The 15,952-nt window shown below is 38.6% G+C and overlaps 2 protein-coding genes across 2 annotated transcripts in view; one reads left to right on the top strand and one right to left on the bottom strand.

Moving 5' to 3' along the window:
• Positions 1-2,142: 2,142 nt before the first annotated feature.
• LOC5518756 lies at positions 2,143-4,712 on the bottom strand. The gene has a single exon (XM_001638647.3). It carries the CDS (start codon positions 4,517-4,519, stop codon positions 3,428-3,430), a length of 1,092 nt encoding a protein of 363 aa, XP_001638697.2. The 5' UTR covers positions 4,520-4,712; the 3' UTR covers positions 2,143-3,427.
• A 203-nt stretch (positions 4,713-4,915) lies between these two features.
• Positions 4,916-15,952, top strand: part of LOC5518701 (condensin-2 complex subunit D3) — a 30,428-nt gene continuing 19,391 nt past the window's right edge. The window contains exons 1-16 of the mRNA XM_048725038.1: positions 4,916-5,261; positions 6,194-6,355; positions 6,610-6,687; positions 7,956-8,066; positions 8,837-8,967; positions 9,773-9,906; positions 10,021-10,066; positions 10,360-10,416; positions 12,209-12,315; positions 12,687-12,798; positions 13,597-13,683; positions 14,125-14,200; positions 14,912-14,999; positions 15,242-15,372; positions 15,618-15,688; positions 15,843-15,890. Coding sequence (XP_048580995.1) covers positions 4,931-5,261; positions 6,194-6,355; positions 6,610-6,687; positions 7,956-8,066; positions 8,837-8,967; positions 9,773-9,906; positions 10,021-10,066; positions 10,360-10,416; positions 12,209-12,315; positions 12,687-12,798; positions 13,597-13,683; positions 14,125-14,200; positions 14,912-14,999; positions 15,242-15,372; positions 15,618-15,688; positions 15,843-15,890 — 1,770 coding nt within the window. The 5' untranslated portion in view covers positions 4,916-4,930. The remainder of the gene's footprint in view (positions 5,262-6,193; positions 6,356-6,609; positions 6,688-7,955; positions 8,067-8,836; positions 8,968-9,772; positions 9,907-10,020; positions 10,067-10,359; positions 10,417-12,208; positions 12,316-12,686; positions 12,799-13,596; positions 13,684-14,124; positions 14,201-14,911; positions 15,000-15,241; positions 15,373-15,617; positions 15,689-15,842; positions 15,891-15,952) is intronic.

A 15,952-nucleotide genomic window follows, 5' to 3' on the forward strand; every position in this document is an offset into this window, starting at 1 on the left:
AATATCTGAAATAGTTCTAGAATTCAACGCGCAAGTAGAACAAACCTTCCTGGGGAAAATCAATGTCACGTGACTTGTTTGCTCATGGTGGCTACGAAGAACAAGAATATTTCACCTGGAGTGTAAAATTGAAATCCTTTTTAAAAGAAAGTATTATGCTTGTACTTTCGACGTACATCATATCCAAACAGCTTCGAAGTTTGTTTATCCTCTCAAATAGCCAATCTGCAAAATCATAATGCGTATCCCAATGTATGCCAAGTGAACATTCCATACCTACTCTACTTTGGAGGAAAAAAATTCTCGTGAGATACAAGGAAGAAAGCGAAGCACTTGTAAGAACTAAGTTATTAAAACCGTGTACAACAAGCAATTTATTAATCATAAAACGAGAGTTGAGATCGACAGACTTATTCGAGAACCATCGCCGTCTGTATCTGATTTCACGGACGAATACGGGCGGAACAAAAAGACAGCTAGCTGGGATTTGTCGCGCACGAAAGCAATCAACAACAAAAAAAATACACTGTTCAACAATTAGGCCTACTGCAAATAATTATATGAATTTTAACTCCGAAATACAATAGGTATCTATCCACCTTTTAACTGCTTGAACCCTATAGGTAAAGTTGAGGAATTCTCTTTTGATAATTAGACATGTATTCATCAAAGTGCGTCCTTGAATTCCGATGGGGAAAGTCGGCGTAAAAACAAAGGGGATATCGGTTTGTCGGAAAGCCAAGGGAGATCTTGTCTCTAGCAGATCTAATTACTAAATACTTTACATTCCATCCATTCACTCTTTAGACCGCATGAACTCCAAGTTTGACTGCTTGGATGTGCCTAATATGACATATTTTGAATCAATTTGTATGTCCGTGGAGTTGTTTATAATAACATTGAATGGTCCGTTTCTACTGCAAATCTCTTTTAGATTAGGCTTTAAGTAATACCAAACATCTACAGTTTAAAAATTCTTTAATATACACCTATATTTCTATTAAGGTTGCAACGCGAATCGATGTATCGTAACCCGCAGTGGTTCATGATTAACGTATAAATGGCTGTATATCCTGGTCTCTGAACGCCATGGTGCATAAACAAGAATTGTTTTTATCAACTATTAATTTGGTTTATAATTGATACCCACGAAGCACTGCGGGTTACGATACATAGATTCCACAAGTGCAACCTATTTTGAAATAGGTGTATAGGGGCCTAATCCTGAATAAAGACAAACAGAGGCTCCCTTTACTAGAAAGGTTTATAAAATAAAAACATGTATTTGAGTAAATACCTGTTGGCATTTAAAAAATGTCTTATAACATAGGTACGCATAAAACCAAAAGAAGAAAACCGTTTTCCTTTATGAAATGCATACTCATCATTCAGGTTCGGGTGTGCGCACAGCCCTTTTAGTGCGCAGGTTCAAGTAGCTACAATAATGAATACTTCGCGAACTTCAAGACTCGCGAAAAATATTCAGCAGCCGCTAAGGGACAGATTGTTCGGTTTTGTTTCTGTATATTGGCCCTATTTTAGTTGTTGATTGACATTAATTTCTCGTAAAAAAGATAAATTAAAGTCACTCGAATTTCATACAGGCCCGTACCCAGGGGGTGCACCCCCCCCCCCCCCCCCACAACAGCCGCAGGTCCACTTTCGGTTCCCAATAGACGTGCTATTTGTAGACAAAACTATAAGGTATAAGCTAGATCAGCTGGCATGTAGCGAAATCTGACAAGAAACATCCTGTGGAGATACTGCAAAGGCATAAAAAAATCTTATTTTGTTTTTTTTCAGGGGTGTGATTTTTATCAGAGAACTCCCCCCCCCCCCCAAACAGGTCCCCCTTTTCGAATTTCGCCCCCCCCCCCCCAAGAAAAATCCTGGGTACGGGCCTGTCATATTCGCGAATATAATTCCCCTGCAAACACAATTTTCCCCCACGATCGCAAAATTAAAGACTCGCGAAATGTGCTGAGAAAATTTTCGCACAAAAATATAGAATAAGATACCTCCTATGCACATCTAAACGAAAACCCTAAATAATAGGTGGGACAATTTCAAGGTTCTGTAAGACACTCTAATTTGTTTATCATAAGAGTTGAGAAGCAAAGGGCTAGGGTTAATCTTACATTATTTACAGTTCTCGTTTTATTCCAATCTTTCAATGCAATATGCATTTTTCATACACGTAATTGTATAGAGGCCTATTCAACCACATCTTGGTTGACCTTTTAATTCGATATTTGGAGTAAATAATGGCAAATTTCAAATTGTAAGGTCGTGTTAGATTATATTCGCTTGATTTTTTGCATAGATGTTCCTTGTGTAATATAAAACAAAATAAGCTTCAGTATTTTTTGGTATATAATCTATTCTAGAGATACTGCAAATTGTAAGACTCTTGATTTATTTAAAATTGCATCAACAACTTTGCTCAATTATATCTCAAAAACAGATAATCTACCAAAAAAAAAAACACTAAGACTTTTTTTTATTTTATATCATTCAAGGAACCTCTAGGCAAAATATAAACAATATTTTTAAATAGTTTAAAAACTAACAAAACCTTAAAGTTTTAATTTTGCCATTTTTTGCTCCTGTCGACAGAGACTCTTAAAATGTAATGGTTGATGCGTTTAAAATTATATAGGCCTCTATCTACATTCATATCAAAGTGATCCCGATATGCTGAGTTTATAACACTTCCAGAAAATTGGAAAGATAGTATTTGAACTCGAGAGTATCAATTCCTGTCAAAGAAAAAAATTAAATCAAGAGCAATCTAAGATAACAAAGAAATTTAAGAATTTCACATGATATAATTTGTCTGCATGAAAAGGTACCTTAGAAATCTTATTATCTCCCAATTTCCAATCCGCTTTTGGATCCAGGAAGCTTGTATATTTCTTTTTTTTGCCAAAAAAGTTGTATGGATTTTAAACATACCAATTTTAACCACCATGCCCTTCAGTAGACATTAGATAAATAGGTTATCAGGGATTTATAGGCCAAGCACCTCTCCCCAAGGATCATACAAGATGTATGTTGTCAATGCTATAGCTGCTAGAGGAGTTGGCATGAGAAAAAAAGAACAAGGAAGCCATCAAGATTATAATAATAATAATAATAATAATATATATATATATATATGTGAGCCTCTCACAAACACCGCAATCTCATTGTCAATTGATTGTAAGAGGGTTTGTGAATTATTTGTGAATCACTGCTAAGATATTAAAGACTGGATAAATTAAAATGATGTCATCATAATAATAAGCTTCTTGTTGATGACTGGGTTTTTGTAAGTACAAACATTACCTTTAAAAGAAGCTAGCAAGATGTTGCAAGCCTGCTCAGATTCCTTATCGTCCTTGGCCAAATTAATTTAGTTCAATAATGTTAGAGTTTATGTGAATGTCTATTCCTCCTCTATAATGAGCTCCTCTTCATCCTCATCTATGTACTTTTGCCGTTTGTAAATGGTTTCTTCATTCTCATCCTCTCCTTCATCTTCGTTCTCTTCTTGTTTATTACCACCTTCATGTCTTTTCTCTTCTTTTTTCTCATTTTTTTCCTGCTGTTTCTTATGCTTTGTTTCCTTTTTCTCATTTCTTGCATTCTCCTCCTGTTTATCCTTTTCCTTGCTCCTCTTTGTCTCACCTGTTCCACCCTCTATGGGCTCAACTCTGTACACCTCCATCATAAATGGACGCATGAATCTTTTCTGTTTCTCTAGTTCCCCTTTAAGTTTCATTAAATCGTTCGGTACTTGCACAACTCTTCCAACCATTAGCATGTCTTGCTTGCTAGCTAGTCCCTCCTTAAGCTTTTTAACTTTAAGAGGTACCCTGGCAATCATATTCAATGCATGATACCTCCCCTTCACACTGCGCCAAGAAGCAAGCAACAAAAGCCTTGCCACCTTAACAGCTTGTCCATTTACCATTGCCGACGTTGTTAAATTCAGATTAACAATTTGACGGAAAGGAACCTTGATGGCTACCCTAGGAGTTGATAGCGAGAGTCTGTAAGATGATGGTAGTTTGGACTTTGCCAGGCATTCCTCTTGGCAAGCTCTTTTCAAAAACTCTGCAGCTGTTGTTTTCAAACTAAATCGCGTGCCAATATCTTCGTTTCTTAGTTCAATTGGTGAGCACATGTACACACGGATAGTTGGGAAAATTAGAGCAGCGACTGCAATAGGTAGGATCCCTTTTAACATTACACTACGAAGTTTCTTGGAGTAGACGGCAATAAGTACGGGTAATAGAAGTGGCATTGCAATAACAAACCCATCACTAATACTTCCAAACACTCCACCGACATTATTCAAAACATCCCCTCCAACGCTTATAATCCAAGCGAGGGAAGGAAACACAAACAACGCTAAAAAGAAATAGTACTTAAAGCTATGAGGCTCTTCTTTTTGCTTGAACTTTCTTCCCTTTCTTTCCGTGCGTTGTGTCTGGTTTTCATCAGCATTGTTGGAAATCTCCCTTAACCTCGCCATCTTTTGTTTATGGTACAATTTCGACAACGATAACAGCAATTTAACGTATCTGAAATGAAGTGCTAAGCGGTGAACACGTATGATGTTTGTGATCAGCGTGATAAATTTGATTTGCAAAATTAAAGCCCGAAATGGAAGAAAATAGAGAAAATCAATCAGGTGAAAGACCTGTGGCTGTTGTGTTCACGTGGCAATTCCACATACATTAGCTTGAGGGTGGGGGAAGGGTAGAGAATATGCCTTACAAACAACTCTTTAACTTATAAGGTTTAAAAACAAAAAATTGTATCAAACTATGTTGATATAAATCTTAAATTAATCCGAGGGCTTTTTTGTAATTTTTTTCAAAGTTTATTCCAGTTAAAACCAAGGATAATTTTGAGTTCCATGCCTACCCACCCTACGTAGAATATGAACTTGAGGGAGGGTTGGGCACTAGTAGTCGATTATCGACTGGACGAACTCGAAAAAGAGCGCCAAAGAGATCAAGTCTTCCAAACACAAGTTATGAGTTCCTCGTCAGAGCGGACTTTGGAAGCCTGCAGCTCCTTAGAGTTGGGTGCGATTCCTAAGGAATGGACTGATCGAGTTTGGGATGGAGATTTCTGCGAGTCAAGTGATCTTCCGGACGTATTGCGAGAGAATGCAGAGGGTAAAAACTGGTACAAAAAGGGTCTAGTTTGTTTCCTGGCGGAATGTCGAGTATGGAGTTCCAACTCGTCGCAAGATAGCAATGCCGAAGGTACATCAGTCACTCTAGTTCCTAGAAATTGAATAATAACAATTTTTAAGGAACAGATATTGGTTTCATAAGGATATAAAAGTATTTGTTTTGAGTGTTTAGCAGAACTTCTATGTAGGGAAATAGGTTCCTACAAAATTCTACCTCGCATATAGGACTTTGTAAACAGGATTTTTGCCCTTAAGAAACAAAAAATTTCCAGTCTTGACGTACTAGAGGAATTGCGCCAAGAGATCATGTGACTTTTTGGGAAGCAACCTCTTTCCCTACAGACAATCTTTATGCTATAGTAGGCTGAGGTTTATACAGCCTATTATAGGGAGAGGGAAGGATGAGGGAGGGCCTGTAGTCAGCCCCCTGTTTTTTTGTATAAATATTCACTTAGTGAACATTTTATGCTAATGAGTCAAAATCGCATTCACATTGGCTGAGAAGCTTTGCACACCACCTAGTCGAGGTGTCAATCATTTTTAACTTATGCTAGTCAAGGTGACAATCATTTTAGAGCTAGCGTCAGTAAGTTTACCTCAAAACATTTCTGGCGTTTTGAATGAATAGCATTATCCGCATTCCTTTCTCGTTAAAATTTCTTTGTTTTTTTTAGCTCTTGAAGCTTGGTAATTTTCCCAATAAAAGTGAAATATATTGCTTATGCCAGGGGTGTGAATAAACCGTTATGAAACGTGATCTTACACGCCAGCAGATTTTAAGGAAGCTAATGCATGCTTTTGTTTTATTACTAAGTTAAAACAAACAGTGTGCGCACAGCAATCTTGCATGAGCATAGGTTTGTACTATAAAAAACATGGGGCGGCTGTAAGTGCTCCCTTTTCCTGCATTCGCTCCATCCATCTCTCCAGACGTGCAGGATCCCTCATTTTCTCAAGTCCTTTGCACTTGCTATGCAGGCTAAGATTTATATGTCCTACCAGGTTTCTGGAAGGTTCTGTCAGATAATGACATTTCCCATCGCAGTCTGGTGGCAGTACTTCATGCATTTGTTGAGTCTTGTGACAGGTCTACCAAGGCAGGAGCTCAGCTAGAGGGTTGCGTCCTGGCAGCTAATATCTACATGGTACTTTTACAGCTCCCAGGTCAGAGTAACACACCATTTCTCTCTTACCCCAGGGGTAGACCTAATAAGGAGAGGCTAAAGCAAAGATTTATCAAGAAAGAGGGGGTGATTAATTGTTTATTCCTGGATTTGCTTAGATTTCTTCAAATTTTAAGCAAAGTATCTTAAAATAGGGGGAGAGGAGACGAAAAATTCGAAACTACCTTATTAGTCATCAGGAGTTGATGGTAAGTCATGTTCTATGTACATCAAATTATGTACTTTTTCTTCTAGGAAGTGGAGCATACAAAGTGTTTCACCCTCTTCTGTTCCAAAAAGCCCTGGATGTTTTAAAGCTGTGGCCACAAAAAGGTATTTTAAGAATAATAACCATCCCTTAGCCATAATACTTGCACTCCCATAAGGCAAGGCTGATTTCTCCCTGTATTACTCCCTGAATGTATTACTACTATACTGTAAAAGCGTAAGATATAATAAATGCATCAAGTAAATGCTTCCTTGTCATACCTGATAAAATGCTTAACAAAATGCATGCTTATATAAGTTTTTAAGGATCTGTGTAACACAAATATGGCCCAGAAGACATCACAACACACATATATAGTGTATAGTTCTATGTTTTTGCCCACTTTGGTAGAATCAAGAGACCATGATGTAAGAGAACGAATCCCCTGTATTAGGGTATGTTCCAATGATGTTGTCTGTGAAAGATATTTTTAGAACAAGCAGTTATTCCTAGATACCCCTCTGATTGGCTAGCGCCCAGATATCCTAGCAACAAAAATCTTACTTGCCATCATCTCTTGAGCAATGTGTACCAGCATAGGCTGTTATGGAAATCTTTTTGACCGAAAAAACCTTCTTTTTTACAAACGCTGGATCCAATCAACCGTTCTTTGACATTAAAGACAATGAAATGTATAGAGTGTGTAATTTTAGGTGCAGGGATCAACTTTCCAAGTAAAAGTTTTCACAGCTGATTCAGAAATTACAAGTTATACCATCAGAACTGAAGTGATTTCTTACTAGATTTGAGCCCTAAATTAACATTATCTTAATCAGAAAGAAATGCAGATTCATGTTTTGTGCAAATTAAAGTCTCGAATAGCATGGGGGATGTAGAACTTGAGGTTATATTTTTTTTTATATTTGCATTAAGAAATTTACACAACAGTCAATCATAAGTCTGTATTTACAACACACAATGCTCTTCCAATTCCCTTTTGATGCAAAATATCAAGAACATAATACCATTATATTCGAAGAGATAAGTGTGGTTATTAAGACAGGTATACCAATAATGCTTTCAAGTCTTTATATTGAAGTAAATTTCAGTGACAAGGGTTTCTTGAGTGACATGATTTCTGAACATTTGCATGAAGTTCATTTATCTAAAAATATCATAAATCAAAGAAAAAAGAAATCCTTCTTGTATTAAAATACATAACATAGACTCTGGGAATGCCTAAATTGCAGGAAAAGAAGTATTTCAAGGATTCAGCCTGATTCATCTCGAATAAACTCCAAATTCGCCCGTTCAATTATTTATATAACATTTAGATAACTTAACATATCATTTCCCTTCATTTGTAATGACATGCCCTGGATTTCTATGGCAGGTGCCAACAAAAGAAAACGTCCAGAGACAGTACAACACAAAGAACCAGTGATGGCCAAACAGGGAAGGCCAACAAAAACCAGGAGAACTGCACAGCCATCCCAACCACAAGGTAATAACCTCAGCACAGGCATCCCAACAACATGATAACAAGCAAAGCACAGGCATCCCAACCACAAGGTAATAACCTCAGCTCAGGCATCCCAACAACATGATAACAAGCAAAGCACAAACATCCCAACCACAAGGTAATAACCTCAGCACAGGCATCCCAACCACAAGGTTTTAACCACAGCACAGGCATCCCAACCACAAGGTAATAACCTCAGCACAGGCATCCCAACCACAAGGTAATAACCTCACCACAGGCATCCCAACCACAAGGTTATAACCACAGCACAGGCATCCCAACAACATGGTAGCAACCACAGCACAGGCATCCCAACTACAAGGTTATAACCACAGCACAGGCATCCCAAGGATAGCAACCACAGCACAGGCATCCCAAAAACATGATATTAATCAGCACAGGCATCCCAAGGATAACAATCACAGCAAAGGCATCCCAACAACATGATAACAATCACGGCAAAGACCTCCCAACAATGATAGGCAATGACAACAGCACAGACATCCACATAACATGATAACAACCCACAGGCATCCCAACAACAATAAGAAATGATGGTATCCCCACAAAAATAGGTAATGATCACAATACAGTCTTCTCAACAACAGGGCAACAAACCACAGCTCAGTCATCTCAACAACAATAGGCAATGATAACAGCACAGGTATCCCAAAAACAATAAGTAGTGTGTATACAAAGGAAGTTCTACAAAGGAATGTTCTGTAGCTCAACCTGTTTGATTATTTGGATAGTAAATGAGATGGATGAGGACAGTGATGATGAAGATGATGATAATGATGATGATGACCACCCCTACCATGGAGTAGTTGCCACGGAGGCAGCACAGCAAAAAGTCAAGGGAAGAATGGTGGAGTTGCTGCAGGTGAGGAAAAGGGCATAGATATTGGAGACAGGGAGGGGTGGCATAGATGTACAGTGAGAGGGAGGGGTGGCATGGATGGACAGTGAGAGGGAGGGGTGGCATAGATGGACAGTGAGAGGGAGGGGTGGCATGGATGGCAGTGAGAGGGAGGGGTGGCATGGACAGTGAGAGAGAGGGGTGGCATGGATGGACAGTGAGAGGGAGGGGTGGCATGGATGGACAGTGATAGGGAGGGGTGGCATGGATGGACAGTGAGAGGGAGGGGTGGCATGGATGGCAGTGAGAGGGAGGGGTGGCATAGATGGACAGTGAGAGGGAGGGGTGGCATGGATGGACAGTGATAGGGAGGGATGGCATGGATGTATAGTGAGAGGGAGGGGTGGCATGGATGTACAGTGAGAGGGAGGGGTGGTATGGATGGAAGTGAGAGGGAGGGGTGGCATGGATGGACAGTGAGAGGGAGGGGTGGCATGGATGTACAGTGAGAGGGAGGGGTGGCATGGATGTACAGTGAGAGGGAGGGGTGACATGGGTGGACAGTGAGAGGGAGGGTTGGCATGGACAGTGAGAGAGGGATGGCATGGATGGACAGTGAGAGAGGGGTGGCATGGATGGACAGTGAGAGGGAGGGATGGCATGGATGGACAGTGAGAGGGAGGGTTGGCATGGATGTACAGTGAGAGGGAGGGGTGGCATGGATGGACAGTGAGAGGGAGGGGTGGTATGTATGGAGGGTGTTGAAGATAGGAATAAAAGATTGAAATATTCATATGCCTGATGTGTGCAATGTTTCCACTGTATTCAGGATGTGGTGCTGCTGCTTAGCACATTCTCACTGAGGGACGCAGACCAGACCCGTCATCATGTCATCCAGCTTCTTGTAGAGCTCACAAGACTTGATGTAACAGATGAAAATATGACTTTTTCCTTCCCCCCAGGGTATAATTTTGGTTTATCTTCCTGAGATCTTGTTGATCCACCACCACTTATCATTGATAAGCTGTGAAAAGTGATATGTATTAACTGATTTTTATTTTGATTTAATTATTCCAGCTCTCAGATTTACAACATAAATTCACTGGCTCAGGTTGCTTACATTGTAAGTTTTGTCTTCACACCATGGCTTAGCTTTAATAACAGTTTTTATAGTTTGAAGTGTGACTTGTGTTTTAGGAAAGGTAGCCACTACTGTTAAGTAGTATTCTTTCATTTTCTGCTTTGAACTGAGTTAAGCATTTCTTTACCACAATGGTTGGCTAATGGAATTCATGTCATTCGGATAGCATGTTTCTCATTATCCTTATTTGTTTACTTCATAACACTGTGAAGCAATGGTAGTGCACTGTAACTCATGATACTGTAAAATCACAACATCACTTTTTGTCTTGTCAGGGTTTGGGTTTACTGATAACATCGCTTCATGGTGAATTGGTGGCAAACACACGTGTGGTATGATTACTTATTATTATTTGTATTTACAAATTAAGAAAGTAAAGTTTTTGTTTGGAACACGGTGAAACCGGGCATGCTTTCGTCAAAACTGGCATGATTTGTCAACAGCATGTGCAATGAATGGTGAAAATTGACAACTTTCGCATCAAAATCCAAAGGATTTTCATCTCATTTCTCGCTCTTTCTTTCTAATATTTGAAATTTTTTTAACAGAAAAGGTAAGAATTAGGGAGAGTATTGTATCTATCGTGTAAGAAAATACATATTAGGCTGGGAATTTCCCCTAAACTTTTATACAATGTTTTTCCTTAACTTTGCTAGAGTTGTTGTGTTGTATATAAGAGTGTCCAGTACCTTATTATTGTGTTGTTGTGTCGTATTAAAAAATCCAGTACCTAATTGTTGTGTTGTATATAAGAGTGTCCAGTACCTAATTGTTGTGTTGTTTTGTCGTATAAAAGAGTCCAGTACCTAGTTGTTGTGTTGTTGTGTTGTATAAGAGTGTCTAGTACCTAATTGTTGTGTTGTATATAAGAGTGTCCAGTACCTAATTGTTGTGTTGTTTTGTCGTATAAAAGAGTCCAGTACCTAATTGCTGTGTTATATAAGAGTGTCCAGTACCTAATTGTTGTGTTGTATATAAGAGTGTCCAGTACCTAATTGTTGTGTTGTATATAAGAGTGTCCAGTACCTAATTGTTGTGTTGTTTTGTCGTATAAAAGAGTCCAGTACCTAATTGTTGTGTTGTTTTGTCGTATAAAAGTGTCCAGTACCTAATTGTTGTGTTGTATATAAGAGTGTCCAGTACCTAATTGTTGTGTTGTTTTGTCGTATAAAAGAGTCCAGTACCTAATTGTTGTGTTGTTTTGTCGTATAAAAGTGTCCAGTACCTAATTGTTGTGTTTTATATAAGAGTGTCCAGTACCTAATTGTTGTGTTGTTTTGTCGTATAAAAGAGTCCAGTACCTAATTGTTGTGTTGTATAAGAGTGTCCAGTACCTAATTGTTGTGTTGTATAAGAGTGTCCAGTACCTAATTGTTGTGTTGAATATAAGAGTGTCCAGTACCTAATTGTTGTGTTGTATAAGAGTGTCCAGTACCTAATTGTTGTGTTGAATATAAGAGTGTCCAGTACCTAATTGTTGTGTTGTATATAAGAGTGTCCAGTACCTAATTGTTGTGTTGTATAAGAGTGTCCAGTACCTAATTGTTGTGTTGAATATAAGAGTGTCCAGTACCTAATTGTTGTGTTGTTTTGTCGTATAAAAGAGTCCAGTACCTAATTGTTGTGTTGTATATAAGAGTGTCCAGTACCTAATTGTTGTGTTGTATATAAGAGTGTCCAGTACCTAATTGTTGTGTTGTTGTGTCGTATAAAAGAGTTCAGTACCTAATTGTTGTGTTGTTGTGTCGTATAAAAGAGTTCAGTACCTAATTGTTGTGTTGTTGTGTTGTATAAGAGTGTCTAGTACCTAATTGTTGTGTTGTATATAAGAGTGTCCAGTACCTAATTGTTGTGTTGTATAAGAGTGTCCAGTACCTAATTGTTGTGTTGAATATAAGAGTGTCCAGTACCTAATTGTTGTGTTGTTGTGTCGTATAAAAGAGTTCAGTACCTAATTGTTGTGTTGTTGTGTTGTATAAGAGTGTCTAGTACCTAATTGTTGTGTTGTATATAAGAGTGTCCAGTACCTAATTGTTGTGTTGTTGTGTTGTATAAAAGTGTCCAGTACCTAATTGTTGTGTTGTATAAGAGTTTCCATTATCTAATAGCCTATAATATTTTAAGGTATTCAAGCATTTGTTGAGCAACATCCTCATGGCTGGAGCCGGCTCTAGTCCGACTGTGCCTAAAGGAATACAGCTTATTAAAGACAAGGCTGTTAAATTTGCATGGTAGGTTGCTATTCTGCATATCAAAAAATAACCTGAACTGAAACTAAACTGAGCTGCCTCAAATGTTTTGAATCTATTTGTTTCTTTTCTTATTCCAAGTATATTGATCTCAAAGTAGTAGTAGAGATAAATTAAGAAAAGAGGACAACAAAAAGGAGAGTACTGTAGAGAACAAAAATATTTTTGTTTGAAGCTGTGTATGCAAATTAGCTCCGACAAACATCAACTTAATGGTCACATCAAATTTGCTTTCTGTGTGTAAAAAAGCCTGTAGCAAAGTCGCTTGCCCCAAGTGTATGAACAATTTTACCAACAATTGGAAGTTGTTACAGTCAATGTTTGTTGACAATGTCATTGAATGTTGCTTGCAGCTTTGTTGTTGGTAAAGACTGCAGTGAGTCCATGGGTGTGGTTAGAGTGTTGATTCAGCACATGTGCACCAAGTGTCCAGACAAGGCCGAGTTCAGAGCACCTGTCGCCAAGGTTGGTCATGTGACACAAAGATGCAGCTCAGCCGTTTTATTTAGCTGTTGTCCCATAGTGCAGTTTTGTGTTTAAGGGCCCTCTTTACTCACTGTACTATACCTATTGCAAATGGGGGGTGTAATGTTCATGGGGTCAAATCCTCTGGTGGTGACAAGTATAAAGGCACCCAAATCTACTAACATTGCACACAAAGGGTTAGTTGAATTCAAGCCATGCCTAAATGATAAACAATAAACTGATTTAAACTGCCAATCATGACTCTAGACATACAAATCATTTGGAAATTATAATACAAATGCACAAACCAAGTGACAATCTACTGAGTAACACTGTATGCAAGTGGAACCTTAGTATAACAATGCTTTCAGTGTAATGATATTGACTTTTGGTCCCGTCAACCATAAAATAATATTGGAAATAATATCTTTTTAAACATATTCTCAAGAGAGCATTGTTATACCAAGTATTGCTTATCAAGGTCCCACTTGCATACAGTGTTACTCAGTAGATTGTCACTTGGTTTGTGCATTTGTGTTATAATTTCTAAATGATTGTCTAGAGTCATGGTTGGCAGTTTAAATCAGTTTATCGTTTGGTCCCTTGCCATATTTGATGTTACGGTTCCACTGTATCTTTGAAGTGGTATGTTTTTCACTGCGGAACTACCTTCTTTTCACAGCTACTGTATTCAGGAATGAAACATACCACTTTAAGCTTGTGCTGACTATCTCCCAAACTGTATACCTGTCTGTATTCATCCTCCAAGCCCCTTGTTTAAACTGTGGTACCTTGCAGTCAGCGACAGACCTCATGAAACTGCTGCCTTTGTCTTTCTACTGTGGTCTGATTGAGTGGCTGCACAAGTATAGCAAGAACACAAAGGTAAAGATAACACTTGCTCTAGGTCAGTCTCATCACTTCAATCAAGCTGAGTACAGTTTTCAGACAGGGTGGTTATGTCACTTCAGTAACATTCTGCTAATCTTGAATACTAAACAACTGGGTCCGGTTCCTAGAAATCAGGTAAGTACTATGTAACCCAGGGTTAAAAAACGTTCTTATCCAATCAAATGTACCGATAGCTATTCTTATCTCTGGGTTAGCGCTAACCTGCTTTCTAGAAACCAGGCCCTGAACATTCTATATACTATTGGTCCTCTTGCAATCACGCACCATTCACAATCAGCCATCCACCACTCAATGTAAATTCCCATCAAGGCCACCAGCATCTCTACCACAATAGTAGTAAGGCTAACAGTTAAGGGCTAACCTTGGTAGTGCACTCCCTTTAGAACTTGACATTCTATATTTTCACCATCACAGATTGGTTATAGAGTGTTTGCCCTTGATTTGGTGTCACAGCTGCTGACTGAAGAGGACAGAGATATCCAGGGGGGAGGTAAACCCTGAAAGAAATTTAACATGTTGTATGCAAATTAGGTGCAATTTTGAATGTTTTTTGTGCATAATTTTAGTGTATTTAGATTTATACACTCAAACTGGACACGATTTGAGAGGACTTCATGTACCATACTACACACTTGTTTGCCTCATTAACTTCTACAAAGGATATTCTGAGCTATGTACCAACTCAATCTACAGTAATTCCTCACATGACAATTACATACCAAAAGAAAACTTGGATACTTGGGCATTGGATACATCGTAGTATAAAATATAATAGAACATCGCTATTCAAAATCCTGATACTTTTGCTTTGCTTTTGTATCAGCAAATAAAAACTGATCTCTACAAACCTCATGTATGGTATAGTACAAACAACAGAATATACATATCAGAAATATCCACAGCACAGCCATCACCAAGTAAAGCCTTTATTCACAAATATGTGAGCAGACACATGCACAAATGACTGGACACAAACTCATGTATTTATGGACTGGCTTACACATATTATGTCAACATCCTCCAGACATTCTTTTCATGGCGTTCTTTCGACTATACTCAATCAAATGCACTCATTGACAGACTGGAATGTTCAGGAAAGGAAACAGCCAGATTTGTTGAACAAGCTTGAACCATATACTCCTCTTTGGGGATTATTTTCATGTAACCTTATTTCTCAACTCATTTGTATGTTCCTTGGTAGGAGACACCCCTGAAAACTGTAAAGAGCTCACTAGCAAGAAATACCTGCTGAGTATTGTGGTTGGACGTTGTTCTGATCGGGCTCCTACGTAAGTACTTAAGTTCATCTAGAGTAATACTTTTTATACTTCCCAAATTGGTAAATGCAACAATTGGTGAAGACTAGGATAATTATCAGGTAATATCTCACATAATAACGCACAACTCACATGCAACAGACCGGAAACTTACCTTCAACATATTCAGGACACACAATGCAACAGACATGCCACGAGGACATAACTGCTCAATAGATAGATGGTTGTAAATAATTTTACTCGTACTTTTGTAGGGTTCGAGCAAAAGCTTTGCAGTGTCTTTCCCAGTGTACAGCCACAAGCAATGATAGTCTTAAGAGCATTGTCAAACAGACACTTGGGGAGGCCTTGGACAGAAACACATCTGCAGGACTTAATGGAGATTGTAAGTGGTAGCGATCGGTTGGTCTAGTTGTTGGTCAGTCAGTCAGCCAATCATGTATAGCTCAAACTCTTACAAACTACTGTGCAAGCAAAAACCTGTCTGTGTGAAAGTAGGTGGTGCAAGTGACTAGCTTATTGTAAAGTTTGATAATCAGTACAGGTTGTTCTGCATGCCCATCATTTATTCCATGCAAATGATGTACCTTGAAAAACCTTGAGTAGTAATGGCATTTTGATCTATTCCAGGCACAGTTGGGTCAGTGATCAGAAAGCGAACATGTGATGAGAAAGTTGGCGTCAGAAAGGCTGCCTTGCAGGTACATGTAACTAAAGTTTAGGACAAAAGTGCTGGCAAAGTTAGGGTATTGTCTTATACTAAGTGCAGGCTAGTAGCCGCAACCGTGAACACATTGGTGTATTTTCTTGTAAGTAAATAAGTATTGTATATAACTCTATTGAGTTTCTCCCCAGGCCCTAGAAAGTGTCATTCATCTCGATTTGGCACATCTTCACAAGCCAGTGAGTGCATACAAAGAAATGAATGTCTTAGAATATCTACTTTGAAGGTTGAAAGCTAGAAA

Source organism: Nematostella vectensis, chromosome 3 (genome assembly GCF_932526225.1).
Source record: "Nematostella vectensis chromosome 3, jaNemVect1.1, whole genome shotgun sequence".
In the NCBI taxonomy this organism is placed as follows: Eukaryota; Metazoa; Cnidaria; class Anthozoa; order Actiniaria; family Edwardsiidae; genus Nematostella; species Nematostella vectensis.